Here is an 18,273-nt window from a genome sequence, read left to right on the forward strand (position 1 = left end):
GCAAGGGGTCTTCAGACGTATTGCTGCTTCCATTTGTGGAGGAAGAGCATAGCCATCATGGCAAGCCCTCTCCTCCCTGAATTTGTCTAATCCTCTTTTAAACCATCCAGGTTGATAGCCATTGCTGCCTCCTGCTGCTCTCTCTCCCAGTAAGCAACAGTGACCTTCCTACAGGGAAGCTTCTGTTGACCAGGAAAAGAAAACAGCTCATTTCCTTACAAGAAAAATGACCAGGTGCTTTCTTGCTCTGTTTTGTCTTCCACCCTTTTCTTTCCTCCATTGGGCTCAAGGCTTCTAACGTACCTGAAGGTTCCCCCTTCTTTCCTTTCGTTCGGTCCCAGCGCCTGCCAACCTAGCAGTTCGAAAGCACCCCCGGGTGCAAGTAGATAAATAGGGACCGCTTACCAGCGGGAAGGTAAATGGCGTTCCGTGTGCTGCGCTGGCTCGCCAGATGCAGCTTGTCACGCTGGCCACGTGACCCGGAAGTGTCTGCGGACACGCTGGCTCCCAGCCTATAGAGTGAGATGAGCGCACAACCCTAGAGTCTGTCAAGACTGGCCCATACGGGCAGGGGTACCTTTGTTGTTGTTGTTTAGTCGTTTAGTCGTGTCCGACTCTTCGTGACCCCATGGACCAGAGAACGCCAGGCACTCCTGTCCTCCACTGCCCCCCGCAGCTTGGTCAGACTCATGCTGGTAACCTCGAAAACACTATCCAACCATCTCGTCCTCTGTCGCCCCCTTCTCCTTGTGCCCTCCATCTTTCCCAACATCAGGGTCTTCTCCAGGGAGTCTTCTCTTCTCATGAGGTGGCCAAAGTACTGGAGCCTCAGCTTCACAATCTGTCCTTCCAGTGAGCACTCAGGGCTGATTTCCTTCAGAATGGAGAGGTTTGATCTTCTTGCAGTCCATGGGACTCTCAAGAGTCTCCTCCAGCACCATAATTCAAAAGCATCAATTCTTCGGCGATCAGCCTTCTTTATGGTCCAGCTCTCACTTCCATACATCACTACTGGGAAAACCATAGCTTTAACTATACGGACCTTTACGGACCTTGTTGTTGTTGTTGTTTAGTCGTTTAGTCGTGTCCGACTCTTCGTGACCCCATGGACCAGAGAACGCCAGGCACTCCTGTCCTCCACTGCCCCCCGCAGCTTGGTCAGACTCATGCTGGTAACCTCGAAAACACTATCCAACCATCTCGTCCTCTGTCGCCCCCTTCTCCTTGTGCCCTCCATCTTTCCCAACATCAGGGTCTTCTCCAGGGAGTCTTCTCTTCTCATGAGGTGGCCAAAGTACTGGAGCCTCAGCTTCACAATCTGTCCTTCCAGTGAGCACTCAGGGCTGATTTCCTTCAGAATGGAGAGGTTTGATCTTCTTGCAATCCATGGGACTCTCAAGAGTCTCCTCCAGCACCATAATTCAAAAGCATCAATTCTTCGGCAATCAGCCTTCTTTATGGTCCAGCTCTCACTTCCATACATCACTACTGGGAAAACCATAGCTTTAACTATACGGACCTTTGTTGGCAAGGTGATGTCTCTACTTCTCAAGATGCTGTCTAGGCCTGTCATTGCCCTTCTCCCAAGAAGCAGGCGTCTTTTAATTTCGTGGCTGCTGTCACCATCTGCAGTGATCATGGAGCCCAAGAAAGTAAAATCACTCACTGCCTCCATTTCTTCCCCTTCTATTTGCCAGGAGGTGATGGGACCAGTAGCCATGATCTTCGTTTTTTTGATGTTGAGCTTCAGACCATATTTTGCACTCTCCTCTTTCACCCTCAATAAAAGGTTCTTTAATTCCTCCTCACTTTCTGCCATCAAGGTTGTGTCATCTGCATATCTGAGGTTGTTGATATTTCTTCCGGCAGTCTTAATTCCGGCTAGGGATTCATCCAGCCCAGCCTTTCGCATGATGAATTCTGCATATAAGTTAAATAAGCAGGGAGACCTTTACCTAATGTCAAATGAGGTGTTGTTGGTCAGTGTCTATGGTCTGTTTGTGTTGTTTTTCATTTTGTTTACATTCTATGTAAAGAATAAAGAATTTTTTTAAAAAAACATCTTCCCCCAGTGCATGCTTCTGCCAAGTAAGCAAGAACCTAGGTTTCATTTTAGCCATACAGCATTCCTGTGAGGAGGAGAGATAGCCCAAGGCTATATTTGTTAGAAGGATGTTGGAACAATATTATATGATTCTAGCAGGAAGGATATAAAGGATTTGGGAATAACTGACTGTTAATTGGTGAAAGGAGGAAAAGTAAAGCTACATTATATTAAGACAATTTACAGGACAAAAATTTTAAAAGAGGGAAAGGATTTGCTGAAATAGATAATAGACCTAGAATACAAAAAAGGGAGGTGTGAGGAGGTCAAGGAAATAAGCTAATGAAAGAATGGTAATGAGGAGATCTGATGCATTTTCTGTTTTGCGTTTTTGTTTTTGTTTAATGGGCCTTATTTCTCTGTTGTTGTCCCCCCCCCCCTCTTTTTATATTGTGGTGTGTTCTTTTGTTTTTGTTTAATGTGGTATGTTTATTTTTTCTTTCTGTAATTGTTGAAACTTTAATAAATATTATTTTTTAAAAAAGAGATAGCCCAAGGCTATCTGCTAAGCTCATGATTGAAGGCACCTGAATTTTTATTGCATCACTTGCTTCTCAGGGCCCAGTAAAATGGTTTTATGTTCATCAAATGGTGTTTAATATCAAATTCTGAAGTTAAAGCACGTGCCACAAGACCTTTAACATTCTTTGAAAATGTGATTTTACATACAAACGAATGTTCCTCTTTTTTTCTCATCTATACTCTATCAAAGAAGTTAACGAGTCAACAACTGGAAGATGCAGTTCTGTGAAACAGCAATGGGAATCTGATCTAGCGATAGAGATTGCAGAGGTGGATTGGAATAATTTGTAGGCTGAAAATCCAGTAACAACTTGTACACAAGAAAATGTATTTAAATTATTACACCAATAGCATTTGATACTGTACAGCTGTATTAATAAAAACAACCCCACCATTGTGTTGGAGAGGATGCAACAGTTTAAGAACAACATTTCACATGTGGCGGAAGTGTGGACGTAATCTGCCAAAGGGTATTTACAGAACAGAGCTCCTACAACAGTTCCCTTGATTCCTGGACACAAGGTTTTACTCTTAAATCAGTTTAGGTTGGTAGGTAGTTAGGAACAGATTGTCATTTTATCAGTCCATTCTACCACTTGCTGGACTGGAATGGGGTCACATAGTTTAAATTCAGAACTCTGCCTTGGGTCCATGCAATGGACATTCTTCTACCCGAGGGAGCGTCTCCACCCCCATCATTCAGCCAGGACACCGAGGTCCAGCTCTGAGGGCCTTCTGGCAATTCTCTCACTGCAAGAAGCAAGGTTACAGTGAACCAGGCAGAGGGCCTTCTCGGTAGTGGCGCCCGCCCTGTGGAACACCCTCCCATCAGATGTCAAAAAAATAAACAACTATCTCATGTTTAGAAGACATCTAAAGGCAGCCCTGTTTAGGGAAGTTTTTTATGACTGATATTTTAATGCATTTTTAATCTCTGTTGGAAGCTGCCTAGAGTGGCTGGGAAACCTAGCCAGATGGGTGGGGTAGAAATAATAATAATAATAATAATAATAATAATAATAATAATAACAACAACCAGCGTTATTGGGGCTTTGCAAATCATGCCATCTTCTCTTTTTTTGAACTTGTGCTTCCGGGCTGGGATAATATATTGTTATGAGTTTGTGGGTGCCTGAATTCTAACCCCTATAATCCTAGCAAATGTTTAAAGCTAATCAAGCTAGGCTAGATGAGGCAATTGTCTGGGTGAAGGGCCATTAAGAGAGAACAAAGGAAAAGGTGGCTCTGTGCCAGACAGCAATTGGGTGGGGCCCCTTCTCCAGTTCTCAGAGAGCTAGAAGGAGAAAGCTGGAGTTTGAGGGAAAGGTTTGCTGTTATGTGAACTAGAAGCTGGAGAAAAAGCAGCAAGCAGAGGGTCAGAGAACAGTGTTTGATTTCTGCTGTAGGTATGAGAGAAGTGAGACCCTTTTGGGGTGTTGATGCTGTGAACCCTAATCGGAGGCTCAGGCTGTATATATATACAGGGCTGTCTTTAGCATGTGCGCCGCCGGGGTGCAAAGATCCGCCCAGCGCCCCCAAATATAATTAATTTTGCTTGCGCAGCGCTGTTGAGAATGACAAGCGTTGTTGAGTCTGACAAGTGCCGCCACTGTGAATGATAAGCGCTGCTGCTGGCGCTGCACATCTTTAGTAAATGAACACACAAAGTCAAAAGTCCTTTAGTGAAACAGTAGGTATACATTCTGGTTATACCTAGGTATATATGTATTTTGTTTTTCTAGCTTGATCAAAATTATTTATTATTTGATAACAGCTAGATAGTTAAGAGCTCTGGCGGCTTCAGTGGCGGGCGCCTGGTGCCCCCCCCCTGAATTCGGCTCCCGGGTGCCCCGCACCCCTTGCACCCCTGGGTAAAGACGGCCCTGTATATATGTGAAAAAACCCCAAATAACAAAGACATTACAGTCTCCACTGTGTCTCATTTTCAAAAGGAAACATGAACCCTTGGGCCTGGAACTTCTGCAATCTCCCACCTCTTAGAGACTGTGGTGGCATGAAACAATATGTTGATTAAATGGACATTTAGTCAAATAGATGAGCTCTTGCCTGCAAAGGGTATACCCATTTCTCGTGTGTGTGTGTGCATGCGTGTGTTTTAATGTGCAATAAACATGATGCAAAAGAAGATGATTTCATCCCCCACTCCCCCAGTCAAATGTTGGAAAGCATGAAACAAATAAGGTTGCATACCACCTTTTATTTGCTAACAGAGTCCTTGCACTTTCAACAGCTGCATGGCAGGCAGAAATCCATCAGGTGCTGCTTCCTAATCAGTGTGCAAACTGTTTCTGCTTTCTGATCTCCCTGCACTCCTCCTCTGTGGTCTCTTCTCTTTCTTTTGACCCCCCTGCTATTCAGCTGCATTTCCTTCCCCCACCAATGAATTTTGTTAAGGTGAGACCAATTGGTCAAACTGGTTTCCCTAAGCCCCACCCCCACCCTCAGCTTCAGTTCACTACATTTCTGCATTGTTTGGATTTTTAAAAGTCCTCACAAAAATAAATCAACATTGCAGGGCACATTCTTTTTAATACACAACATTTTTTTCTGCCGAATGTGCACATTTTTGCAAGCAATTTCTCCTAAAATGTTGCCTTTCCCCCAGTTATTTTCAGTAACATCTGCATCTGCATGCACACTAATATATGCATTTAAACATTTGGGGGGGGGTTTGGAGAACTGTGTTACAAAATTCAGAGAAGTGTGCATTTCAAAGGATAGCAAGGTTTCAGGGAGGGCACATGAATAATCTCTTCCCTGTTCCTAGTGTCGTAACTCCTGCATCTACCATCAGAACCCAGAGGAAATGCAGAAGGGTTGTCCTTTAGCGCAACCTGAATGCTTGTTTTTGCTGGCAGGAGAGTAGAAGAGTTGTAAGTTATCAGAAGAACAGATTCACCTGGACTATAGCAGCGTATCAATGTCAGCTAGGAACAGGTGGGTCCCAACTTAAACTTAAGGTGCCAAGCAGTTCCAAAATACGCTACACCATTTTTTCACAAGCACTCCAAATCTGCTTGTTCTCTTTCTCATTTTAAGTACACCGAGTTTCGTACTAAAATAACAGTGAGCCTCAATCTCTGTTGTAGCCACATTGCAAATAACACATTCGAAACAATGTCCTCCTGGGAATGCAGAGATATCAGTGGCAGCACTGGAGACAGAATCCACGAATCTTGGTCCTGGGTTTCCGATTGTCTTTGTTTGTTTCTTCTCATTCTACCTGGTGTGTTTGTTCCTCAGGAACCACGTAGATTTTGCGGTTATATCGGGAACACTGCTGGGGCTGCTGCATGCGTCGGCCCTGAAAGAAGCAGTAGAGCTGGAAAGCAAAATCATGGGGAGAAGCTATTAGCACTGATATGGTAGCACATGGGTGGGGAGGCTGTGTCCCTCTTAATGTTTGTGGACCACAACTCCCATCATCCCCCACCAGAGGCCATGTTTGCTAGGGATGATGGGGGCTGGAACCTTAACCACATTAGAAAGCCACAGATTCCCTATCCCGGTGTTAGCAGCACTTCCTTTTGTCCTGCAACAGTGAGTCAGGATTGGTAGTGTGTTTCAATGAGTGTTGGACAAGAAAGATGAGCTGGAGATCTGCCCGGGGCTATGGCACAACACCATAGCGGGACACCATTTTGTTTGACTCTGACAAATGGCAGGACACCATTTTGTTTGACTCTGACAAACAAGATGGCAGGTGACACAGTGAAAAACACAGCCCTTCAGAGCAGAGAAAAGCGGAAGCAGAGAGCTGTATATGTTGGATTATAACAGGAAGAATGAAGAAACAAAGGGGAAATAAACACATCACGCAGAAATTTACAGGACAGAAATTCCTCTTGCAGAAATAAAATTTATTAAATATGCAGTTACGAATGAAAGTCATGAAACCAGTGGCCGTTAAATAAAGGATCAAGATCAGAACTGTTGTAACTGGAATAATCAAGATTATGGAAGCAGAAAGAAATAAGGACTTTGTACTCTGAAATCCAGCACATGGGAAGTCACCCAAAATTGTTTAATTTGGTATTTGAATAATTGACTTTTTAAATTGTATTGTAATTTGGTTTTATGATAATGTGGCTCTTTAGGATTATTGTAATTAAAAATTAATAACAATTATTATACAAAAAGAAAAGAAAAAAAGATTGGTAGTGTGTGCGTAGTATCACTTACCATCAGTGGGATACCAGTCATCAGGAACACGGTCACTATGGTGCCTAAACAGATGAGGAAGATGGCCCAGCCCTGCAAACATGCAGGCTCTGATGGTGTAGTATCTGTGGAGAACAAGAGATGCAATGAAACATGACATGTATTCTGGGGAGGGGGAAATGTTTGGCCTTCTCCATGTTGCCGGACTCCATCTCCCATCAGCCCCAGCTGGCTTGGCCAATGTTCAGGGACACTGGGAGTGGTAGTCCAATAACAGGCCAAAGGTTCTCCACCTCAGATTTAATCATTTGCTCTTGCGTTCGTTTCTAAAATCTGTATCCTATCTTTGCTTTCCATGGGAAACCAAGGTGGCCAAATGCAAAAGTATAACTGCAGTTAGTTATTAATATTGATTTATTTTATTTTATTGGGGGGAACTATGTTTATCTTACGCTTCCGCAGAACCACTCAGTACTCTTAAAGTGTGAGTGTGACATTATTATTATTATTATTATTATTATTATTATTATTATTAACCCTGCCTAAAATCCCAAGGCAGGTTAGGTCAGATAAAACACAATATTAAAAACAGTTTAAAAGAACTTTCACAAAAACCAGATGCTTCTCCAGTGACAAAAGAAAGGGTAAGCAGGTCTGTAAGCAGAAACATAATAATTTGACCATATTGAAAGCATCCTCATGGACAAAAATGTGGTCTTGGCTCCCTTGGATTACACATTGTGCTCCATTTCTCTGCCTGCAAATCGCATGAAGAATTTTAGATCATTTTCACTCTGATTTCATTGTTGAGATTGTGCCTATTATCATGGAGGAGGCGGCGGCACAGACTCCTGACAGCTCTGCTCACAAGGATCATAGGAACGTTCAAGCCCACTCACCATGACAAGGTGATGATCCAGCGAGTGAGTGCAGGCAGGGAGCGAGCGGGCAGGATTAATCCATCGGACCATTCAAATTAGATAGCTACATTTCAGGTTTCATGGCACGACTACCATATTAAGCATTCGAAAGAAAAACAACCCCTTTAAGGGCAATGAGGGAGTTCTTTGCACCACTCGTGTCAAAGCCCTGCATGCTTTTAGAATGTTTCTGACTCTCTCCAGTCTGGTGACTTACCAGTGGTATTGGCTGAGGGGTACGTAAGGAGTGCATGAGTAGTATTGGAGACACTTTCTGTGACATTTGGCGCATCTGCGGAGGTGATGGGGAAGCCATTCGTTGCGGACAGTGTAGTTTTATGGATGGGCTGAAGAGTTGTGGAAGCTGCAGGAGCGGCTGTGGATGTTGGAAGCTCAACAGTTTCAGGAGAAATGCTGTTGTCGGGATGTGTGGTTGTGTGATGGTTTTGAGAATCTGAAAGCAAATGACAGCAGGCAGAGGAGATAGAAAAGTCAAGCCCTTGCATTGGGGAGGGGTTATGTTTTTACTTTAGTTTGCAAATACAGTGGTACCTTGGTTCTCAAACGTAATCCGTTCCGGAAGTCTTCCAAAACCAAAGCGTTCCAAAACCAAGATGTGCTTTCCCATTGAAAGGAATGCAAAATGGATTAATCCGTTCCAGACTTTTAAAAACAACCCCTAAAACAGCAACTTAACATGAATTTTGCTATCTAACGAGACCATTGATCCATAAAATGAAAACAATAAACAATGTACTGCAGTCACACAATCAATCAATCAATCAATCAATCAGTAGTTGAAGTGGGTCCCACACAGTCACAAAAACAAAAACGAAACAAAAAGAGCTGCAAAAACAAAAACACAAAATAAATAGCAAAACAGGCAGACCGCAGTGTAATACTCAAAACGGTAGTGTGGCACTCAAAACAGAAGCGTAACGCTCAAAATGGATTGGCTTCAAAAAATGTTTGCAAACCAGAACACTTACTTCCGGGTTTGGAGTGTTTGGGTTACAAGTTGTTTGAGTACCAAGATGTTTGAGAACCAAGGTACCTAACATTTCCGTAGCAACTTTTCATTGTGTTAACTTAAAAACAAATGTGTGACACAAACAGCTTCACTACATTGTGAAATTGAAACACAGGTTAGCTACCTTACTTTGCAACTGACAGTGGATGTGGCTAACCTTTTCGTAACAGAGGCTAAGTGTGTTTAATCAAGAGTTGCAGATCTGACAAATGTCTAGGGCTTGTTACGTTGTTCTTGGGGCTCATATAGATTAATTGACCAGTCTGTTTGCCCAGGATCTTGGAGTCACAGAAACATTAGTCTGATGTTATTTAGCCCATATATAGGTAGGTGCTTTGAGCATTTCCTGCCCCCTTACTTTGTTCCTTGCGCTCAGAAGCAAAGATGGTGGTTCCTCAATTTAAATATGGTAACCTCTTCTAGTGCTGGATGCTGTCAGGAGATGAGTAGCATTTAAGGATACTGCTGTCAGCCGGCTGTCATATTTTTATGTTTATCCAATCCGTCCCCAAATGGACCTATCCAATTCATTATTAGTTCATAAGATAAAGTGAAGAGGGCACTTGCTTTTTCACACGTCAGTTTGAAAGCTGTAACAAAATGCGGAAATGACTGGCAGAATCCGAGACCTGGGAGAAGAGTTGGTGGAAGAAGATTGGAAGAAAGCTGTAACAAAATGCGGAAATGACTGGCAGAATCCGAGACCTGGGAGAAGAGTTGGAGGAAGAAGATTGGAAGATTGGAAGAAATACCTGCAGAAACACTGTAAAATTAATGAATGTTAAAATGATGTTGGATTGAAAATAAGTGGTATTAGCAACAAAGTTAAAAAGAGTATGCAAAAGTGAATTGATAATGGGTGAAAACATAGAGTTTTAACATGTTAAGATATAGAGTTAAGATAATTGAAAGAGGGTAAGGATTTGCTGATTTGATTATATTAATGGGAATACAAAAACAGGAGGTGTGAGGAGGTCAAAGAAACAAGCTAATGAGTTTAAAGTTATAAAAAAGTGGATTTGTTTTAACTTCTTTTTTGTTTATTTTTCTTGTTTTTTGTATTTTGTATTTTTTCTTTTTTTCTGTTTTATTATGTATTTTTGTATGTATGATTCTATAAAATCTTAATAAATATTCTTTTAAAAAAATGAAAGCTGTAACAAAATGTTCACACTTGTCAAGCTGCTGTTTTCATTTTTTTCATTATTTTGTAGATAAATTATCACCATCATTTCTTTCATTATTTTGATCTACAGTGGTACCTCGGGTTAAGTACTTAATTCGTTCTGGAGGTCCATTCTTAACCTGAAACTGTTCTTAACCTGAAGCACCACTTTAGCTAATGGGGCCTCCTGCTGCTGCCTCGCCGTTGGAGCACAATTTCTGTTCTCATCCTGAAGCAAAGTTCTTAACCTGAAGCACTATTTCTGGGTTAGCGGAGTCTGTAACCTGAAGCGTATGTGTCAGGGGTTCAGGAGCAGAAGCACAGGGAAGAGGGGAGATGGAGAGCGAAGGGGAAGAATCTGAGGGCAGCGTAGGAGAAGATTGTTGGGATTCAGAACTTACTGGGTTAATTTTGTTCTGAGTTGTGCCTCCCATTCTGATGTGTGGAAGGAGGGAGGAGCTCTACTTGTTGTTCTCTCTTTGTCTCTGAGAGAGACGGACGCCATGAATGCTAGCAGTCCAGGAGAATCTGAGAAATGCTGAGCTGTAAATATTTGCTGCAATAAAGAACTGATGAATTTGGACACACAGTGCTTGGTGTGTTTGTCTGGATCTGAAGCAGACAGCAACGGTTTTTGTTCCGCTGTGTTTTTACTCTGCAAGGCAAAACCGGAGAGAAGAAGGTCTGCGCAGCTTGGCTGGGAAGCGTGCCGGACCGCATTATACTGAGGCTAATTGGGGCCATAAAGTAATTAGCCAGCCAGTGCCAATTAAGATTTCGTCACAGGTTATGGGGGACCTAATTACCGCTAATAAAACTGTTGCTGAGAGTCTGCCGGTGAGCTTTGAAGTCGGCTTGCTCATGCTGGGAAGACGCTAGACGAAGCGGAGGTCTGCGTTCTGTGTTTTGCCTGCTGCCAAGAGGCAAGAGTTGCAGAGAGCTGAGAGCTGAGAGCAGCTGGCTGGGACGCTGTGTTTTGCCTGATGCTGAGAGGCAGAGAGCTGAGAGAGCAGCTGAAGAATCGGGTGCCGGAGAGCTGACTGGTGAAACGTGAGTACAGCAGCTGGGGCCCCGGGGAAGAGGAGAAAATGGCAGACAGCCAGGTCCTTGAGGACGTTCCGCTTGAAAAGCTCACTTTAAGAAGTTGGGCAACCTGGTCCAGAAGAGTAAGGGGTTGGTTTCTGGTTACTGGGCTTTGGGATGTAAGCCAGAAAGAGCCACTTCCCCTGAATCCAGGTCCTGAAGGGACTGACATTACAGGCTTTGAGGCTGCGTTGCCTGAAGATAGCCAGCAGAGAATGCAAAGAGAGCTTGCTATGCTAAAAGCATGCGTACATGCATCACTCTTGCCCAGTTTGGAGGGCGTAAAGTCAGCAAGGGCTGCCTGGGAGGTGCTGAGAAGTTTGTGTGAAACTTCAGCAGGAGGCCAGGGCCCTGGAGAAGTCATGGAGAGCCTGGAAATGGCTGTAGCCCCAGTCCCTGAGGTGCAAGTCGGGGGGGCTGAGAATTCCAAAGGCAAGTTTCAAAAGTTTTCCACTGTGAGTGCTGAAGTGAAACGCAGTTTCAGCGAGGGCAGGGCTGGCACAGAGGGCTCTTCCGGAAGAAGGGGGGCCAGGCCAGCTGAAAGGAGCCCTGGGCAGTATTTTTCCACTGGTGATCGTCGTCGTCGTCAGCCAAAGTCTGGAAGGCGGCGGAGAGCTAGACGCTTCAAGGTCGGCCACCTGGACAAAGTGAAGATAAGGCCTAAAGAGTCACGTGGGAACGCAGAGGCCAGGCCGGTCTCCAAGGCAACGGAGGAGGCTACTTCTACGGAAGCTGCCAAGGTCCTGAGCAAGGGGGAGTTGGTTGCCAAGACAACCAGTCAGAACTGCTGCAGAAGCCCAAAGAGAGGGGGCAGCGGGACGCTTGTTGCCAGTATGGCGTTGTTTGAGGACAGCTCTGAGAGCGGCACTGACTTTCGCTTTCTAATCGACTCAGCAGCTAACTGCAACCTGATTCCAGAGACCCCTGCAGTCGAGATGTGGAATTGCACGGCAATTCCAGCTGGGAAAACTGTTCAGTTTGCAAATGGGACAAAGAAAAATGTGACTAACATTGCAAATGCTTATTTTTCTGTTTTGCAGGAGCAGATGGAAGTTTGCATTGTGCCAGGAGTGCAACACTGTATTTTATCTGTGCCTTATTTGTTGAAAAAGGGGTTTAAGGTTTGCTTTGAACACGATTTTTGTACAATCTCCAAAGGAGGGAAGCAACTGGTCAGAGTTGCAAAGGGGCAGAATGATCTCTTCATTCTTAAAACGTCTCTGGAGGGTGAGGGGAAGGTTGAGAAAGCACAAGCCCTGCGTGCTACAGTTCCCACTCATGTTTCATGTTCTTGTGCGTGGCATAAGAAGACAGCACATGCTTGTCTTGAAGAACTACAGGTGCTACCTGAGGTTTGCAAAGGCTGTAGAATTGAGGAATGTGCAAGAGTCCTAGATTGTCAGGCTTGCAGACAGGCGAAGGTAAGAGGGTGCAGTTACCCCAGGGTGGAGAGGGTAACCACAAAACCTTTTGATCTTGTGCACATAGATCTGTTGGGTCCCATGAAGGAACCAAGTTTGGGAGGGGCCAGGTTTCTGCTGACGCTGCAGGATGATTTTTCGCAGAACACCTGGACACATGGTCTCAAATCCAAGGAAGATGCAGCACAGCTGATTAGATGTTGGATTGAGGAGGTGGAACTAAGGTTCTCCACGAAGGTGCAGGAAATTGCTAGTGACAGAGGTTCACAGTTTACTGGGTCTGCTTTGCAGAAGTTCTTTCACAAGAAAGGGATAAGTCACACAGTGACTTCTCCTCAACAGAGGGGGGTGGCAGAGCTCAGAAGTGAGGCTCTGGTTAAGGCTGCACAGGTGATGCTGTCAGATTCTGGGTTATCTCCAAGGTTTTGGATGGAGGCAGTTAAATATGTGAGCTTCACCTGGAATCGGTCCTACAATTCAGTGGTAGGAGACACACCGTTTTTCATGCTTCACGGGAGGAAGCCTCAGGTTCACTTCCTCCGTGCGTTCGGATTAACGGCCTCGGTGCCGGTGCCTGAAGCTTTGCGAGGGCCAGGTGAACCCAAGTTCCAGAAAATGATCTTCTGTGGGTATGAGCCAACGGCTCGTGCATGGAGGTTTGCGTACCCGTCAGGTGATCAGAGTAAGCTGCTGATCAGTAAACACGCTGAGTTCTGTAAGCAGGAGGAAAGGTCAAAGACCCCTGCCAGACGCGATATTCTTTCAGAATGTCTTTCTGATTCAGAGCAGGAAGGTTCTGATGAGGAGGAAGGAGAGCCAGGGGCTGAGTCTGCTGATGACGATCAGCTCACTGACCAAAGTCAGGAGCAGGATGGGACATCTCCGCAAGTTGTAAAAAGGGAGCCCAAGAGTGAGCCTAGTTCTCCTGTGAGGGTAATTCCAAGGGTTCGAAGACGTGTTAAGTCAGAGGGGGAATCCCAGGATGCAGAGGACACACCTGCTGACCACAGTGAGTCAGAGGAAGTGCCTGAGTTTGTGCCCAGGCGGTCCAGTCGCACAACGAAGGGTATTCCACCTGAGAGGTATCAGGCCACAGGTGCGTGGGCAAGTTTCGCACAGTGCGAATCTGAGAGTTGTGAGGATGTTCCACAGATGCCTGACAGGAACGCCAGGAGAGGGCGCAAGGCATTGGGGAAGGGATTGATCTCACAGAGGTCTGCAAAGGTACATCCACAAATCACCTCAGGAATGGAGGCAAGAGGGGGTGTTGGGATTCAGAACTTACTGGGTTAATTTTGTTCTGAGTTGTGCCTCCCATTCTGATGTGTGGAAGGAGGGAGGAGCTCTACTTGTTGTTCTCTCTTTGTCTCTGAGAGAGACGGACGCCATGAATGCTAGCAGTCCAGGAGAATCTGAGAAATGCTGAGCTGTAAATATTTGCTGCAATAAAGAACTGATGAATTTGGACACACAGTGCTTGGTGTGTTTGTCTGGATCTGAAGCAGACAGCAACGGTTTTTGTTCCGCTGTGTTTTTACTCTGCAAGGCAAAACCGGAGAGAAGAAGGTCTGCGCAGCTTGGCTGGGAAGCGTGCCGGACCGCATTATACTGGGGCTAATTGGGGCCATAAAGTAATTAGCCAGCCAGTGCCAATTAAGATTTCGTCACAAAGATGACAGTGGCCCAAGAGATTCCATGAGCCTCTCCAGCGAATCGGAAGATTCACAGAAGGGGGCGCCGGTGGCCAGGGCAAGGGGGGTCCCAAGGGGGACACTCCAGAAGCAAGGGGCCAGCGGGGACTCCCAGAGCAGCAGTTGGAGATCAGGACCAGCTTCCCCACCTGAGCATAGTGGGGGGGGGGGAAGAGTCACAGGTATCGGGAGTAGCGTCTCCCCCAGCAGGGAGAGGAGAGGAGTCAGGGCTGACCACGCCTCCATCGGAGAGTCAGACAACGGAGGGGAGGTCAGATCCGGCCAGTATCCCGGAAGAGGGAAGCAGTGACAGAAGTAGTGTAACGGTCAGGAGGAAGGTCACTGGGTTGGCGCGAGAGGCAAGTTCAAATGTACAGGAGCGTGGGACAGCAGAGAATGAGGATTGGGAACCGGGTCCTAAAGCCCGCCGGAGGCAGTGGGAGGAGCTAAGCGACTCAGCGTCGGAAGAGTCCAGAAAGGGCAATGCCCCAGCGGGCAGGAGGACCCAGAGGAGGAGAGAGCAGCGGAAAAGGTGGAGCAGGGCTAGGATCTTAAACTGGTGTCAGAGGGGAGGAGATTCAGACGGGACTTCGCCGATCTAGGGTTTAAGATGTAGGGCTGCGCGCTGCAGCTTTGAAATGGAAATTGAACTTCAATAAAGACTTTTGTATATTACGACAGCCTAGCGTTGGTCCTCTGTGAGCTGGGACCTAGAGGCAGCTCTGACAGTATGTAACCCAAGGTACCACTGTATTTGTATTTCACATTTCCTCCAAGGAGATCAGAACACTGTAACTGGAGATGTCCTATTTTACCCTCACAACAACCTCTCTTCAGTGGAACAGGATTAGAAATAGTGAGTGGTCCAAAATAACTCAGTTTGCTTGGGTTATGGCCCTCTTCAAGCATTCAAAGATACCCTGTGAGGACTGAAACTCAGGGGTCGGAGAGGCAGGGATGGTTCTGCCCCATGTTCTGGCTCCAGTCCCAGTTTTCAGAGTTGAGAGGGAAGGTCTGAGGGGGCTTCTAGAGTGTGCAGCTGGATGCACTTGGAAACCATCTTGGAATGGAGAACCATGAGGATACGGGATCCCCAATCATGGGGAGGCTTCTAGACATGTGCAAGCCAATGTGCCAAAAAAAACCCCTTCAGCTCTATCTGCTCAGTGACAGAAGGTTACGGAAGGAGTGCTCATGCCTGGTGCATGTGGAGGCAGTGAGCACAAGGCCAACATGCACATATCCACCCCCTCTCCAATTTCAGCCTTCACTTGTGTTGGTGCAATTTGGAAAAAAAATGGGTAAAATTGCACCAAGCACTTGGGGCCATGTCTTGAGCAGCCTACCCCCAACTTTTGGATTCTGTTTAGAGTTAGCATGCCAGCTGCAATGGGTGGCTTAGAAACAGTCCAAGGCTAAATATCTGGAGCATGTTTCACTCACCTTCCCTTTCTCTAAGGAATGTGCATTCAGCAGCATTGGCAGGAGTGTGAGGTATTCGCTGAGAAGGGTTGGGGTTTTTTTTTTGCTTAGTGCAAAGTATCAGCAGAGAAGCTGAAGGTTGTGTGCCGTATGGTTCAATATAGCATGGAGAGCTAGCTAGCACTGTAAACTTGTATACTTGTATCTTTACAAGCTTTGCTTCTAAGACCAGAAGGACTTCTATTGTAGTAGATTAGTTCACAATGCACCAGAATCTCTCAAGTTTACGCTTATGCCATGAGACAATAGACACTTTACACTCTAAACAGAACTGCGTGGGAAAGGAGTTTTCTTAATCAGGGACTCTGGAAAAGGCCGACTACTGGAGAACAGGAAAGCTCTGATATTCTGCTGGAAACTCTGCTGGAGCTGTGGTCTAAACCACTGAGCCTCTTGGGCTTGCCGATCGGAAGGTCGGCAGTTCGAATCTCCATGACGGAGTGAGCTCCCGTTGCTCTTTCCCAGCTCCTGCCAACCTAGTGCAAGTAGATGAATAGGTACCACTGCAGTGGGAAGGTAAATGACATTTCCATGTGCTCTGGCTTCCATCAAGGTGCCCCATTGTTCCAGAAGCAGTTTAGTCCTGCTGGCCACATGACCTGGAAAGCTGTCTGTGGACAAATGCCAGCTCCCTCAGCCTGAAAGCGAGATGAGTACTGCAACCCCATAGTTACCTTTGACTGGATTTAACTATCTGGGGTCCTTTACCTTTTTATATATATACTCTGCAATCACACTGATTTAAGTGTGGTGTAGTATCAGTGACACAGACAGTGGGCCCAAATCTATCAGGTTATGGGCGAACTGACAAGTCTAGCAACTTGTTCCTTTTGCACACTTGAAAAGGGCTTCCATCAACACAAGGATTTCCAATTGCACAGCAGAAGTACCCCACACGCACACACGCACACGCACACACTTTATTCTTCCTGCAAGTGTCCATTGCCCTCCGTAAATCTGCTCCAGAGTGTTGGACAAAAGCTCTGCAACAGATTTAGGGTGTGGGCAGGGGTGAGGAGGAGAGAACCGTCCTTGGTGCAAGGAAAAATGCTTGTACTGACAGACTATCTCTGTAGCGTTTCATTGAATACAACCTCTTGTCTCTGCCTAATCTATCACATAGGTTGCAATGAGGGGTGATTTGATCTTGCATCTCTCCAGTCCAAGAACAACATTACACTAACAACGAAATCACACTGCTGATGAGGAAACATGGGCACATTTAAACTTGACAAAACTCCTATTTTTTGTTGTTGTCCCCACAATTTTTCATTTAGAATTTTGAAATTTAAGTGCTGGCAGCAAATTGTTAACATGCTTCATTCAGAGTAGACATAAATTGGTGATTAATTTGCCCACACCCAAGTAAAATCTATTTTGGTGCAAAGAGGCAGGAGATGGCAGCTTCGTCTCCTCGAAGCAACCTATAGCTGTCAACTTTCCCCTTTTTAAAAGGGAAATTCCCTTATTCTGAATAGGATTCCTTGCAAGAAAAGGGAAAAGTTGACAGCTATGCAGCAACCCTGAGCCACAGAGAGAGCTGGGAGACGCAATCTATTGAAAAGGCCACTGGCGGTTGCTTTGGGAACTGTTCTGTAGGCAACAAGGGAGCTTGAAATAAGATTTGTCCCAGAATCTGGAGTAAACCTCATTTCAAGCACTTTGAGTTTCTTCTTCTTTTTCTCTCCTGCAAATGCCACTGCCTCCCTTACCCACCGCCAATTTAGCAATACCAGACAATCAACGTAGCTCCCAAGTTCACAAGTTTCCTTCAGAACGTGTAGTCCCTTTGTGGACCTTTTTTCAAAAGAAAACGGAACCCTGCTTTGTCAAACTAAATCAGAATGGAACAACAAGATGGTCCTTCAAATACCAACAAGATCCCATTTCAAAATGGCCGCAACAAATGGCACCTGAAGAACCTCACCTGCTGCTGTACACAGAAGCAGGACCACAGATGTAAAAAGGATCCTTTTCATGTCCTTGGGAGTCATCCTTTTCTCTTCCATGGGAGCACAACAGTGTGCACAATTAAATCTTAGATGCTGTAGTGTATTCCTGGCTTCTCTCCCATAACACTTGCTAACTCCTTTATATATGCTATCGCAACAGCCAGAGCTCTCCCCTAATTCGGCAACACCTCTACATAGACAGAAATGTTCCAAAACATGACAGTTGTCATATTTTGTGTTCAGGAAGATAAGATATGTGTGTGTATCTTTTGTGTCACCGAATATAACAAATTTTTAAAAATACAAAAAACCATAAAAGGGTGTGGAGCATGATCATAAACCCAGTTATTTGTTTGTGTCAGATAAGAATTTCTTCAAGGCAGTGGAGAAGTAGGGATGGGACAGATTAAAAAAAAAATGTTGCCTAGGATCATGCAATCGCTGAACAGCATAAACTCCATACCTTTAATTATACCAAGACACAAAAATTAATGCTTGTATCCATGTGATTAATTGATGTGCTGGAAGGGAGCCCAAGCTGAACTCAGCCATGGGTGTTTCTGCGGATGACAAATCATGTTCCTGAGGTGTCCTGTTATTATTTTTCTGTATATAGTCACTGTCTTTATAATAACTCGCCACTACCTTGTTACCTGTTCCTCTGAGAATGACGAGAACAACCTGGGCAGGGAATTCCATCTCCAACGAGGCCTCAACTGAC

General features: G+C 45.2%; 1 protein-coding gene across 1 annotated transcript; it reads right to left on the reverse strand.

Moving 5' to 3' along the window:
* Nucleotides 1-5,324: 5,324 nt before the first annotated feature.
* LOC307209057 (uncharacterized protein) lies at nt 5,325-17,643 on the reverse strand. The gene is made up of 4 exons (XM_079964155.1): nt 17,528-17,643; nt 7,946-8,182; nt 6,830-6,933; nt 5,325-5,969 (listed from the first exon to the last, which is right to left on the reverse strand). Exons 1-4 carry the CDS (start codon nt 17,607-17,609, stop codon nt 5,862-5,864), a joined length of 531 nt encoding a protein of 176 aa, XP_079820281.1. The 5' UTR covers nt 17,610-17,643; the 3' UTR covers nt 5,325-5,861.
* Nucleotides 17,644-18,273: the final 630 nt, after the last annotated feature.

Source organism: Podarcis cretensis, assembly GCF_951804945.1.
Source record: "Podarcis cretensis genome assembly, chromosome: 2".
NCBI lineage: Eukaryota > Metazoa > Chordata > Lepidosauria > Squamata > Lacertidae > Podarcis > Podarcis cretensis.

Bases quoted from the DNA above. Each gene is read 5' to 3' on its own strand.
- LOC307209057 (XM_079964155.1), bottom strand. From the start codon at position 17,609: ATGGAAGAGAAAAGGATGACTCCCAAGGACATGAAAAGGATCCTTTTT. The intron at 8,183-17,527 runs GTGAGGTTCTTC...ATTTGCTTTCAG, and splicing joins GCTTCTGTGTACAGCAGCAG to ATTCTCAAAACCATCACACA. The intron at 5,970-6,829 runs GTAAGTGATACT...TTTGCTTTCCAG, and splicing joins TGACTGGTATCCCACTGATG to CTCTACTGCTTCTTTCAGGG.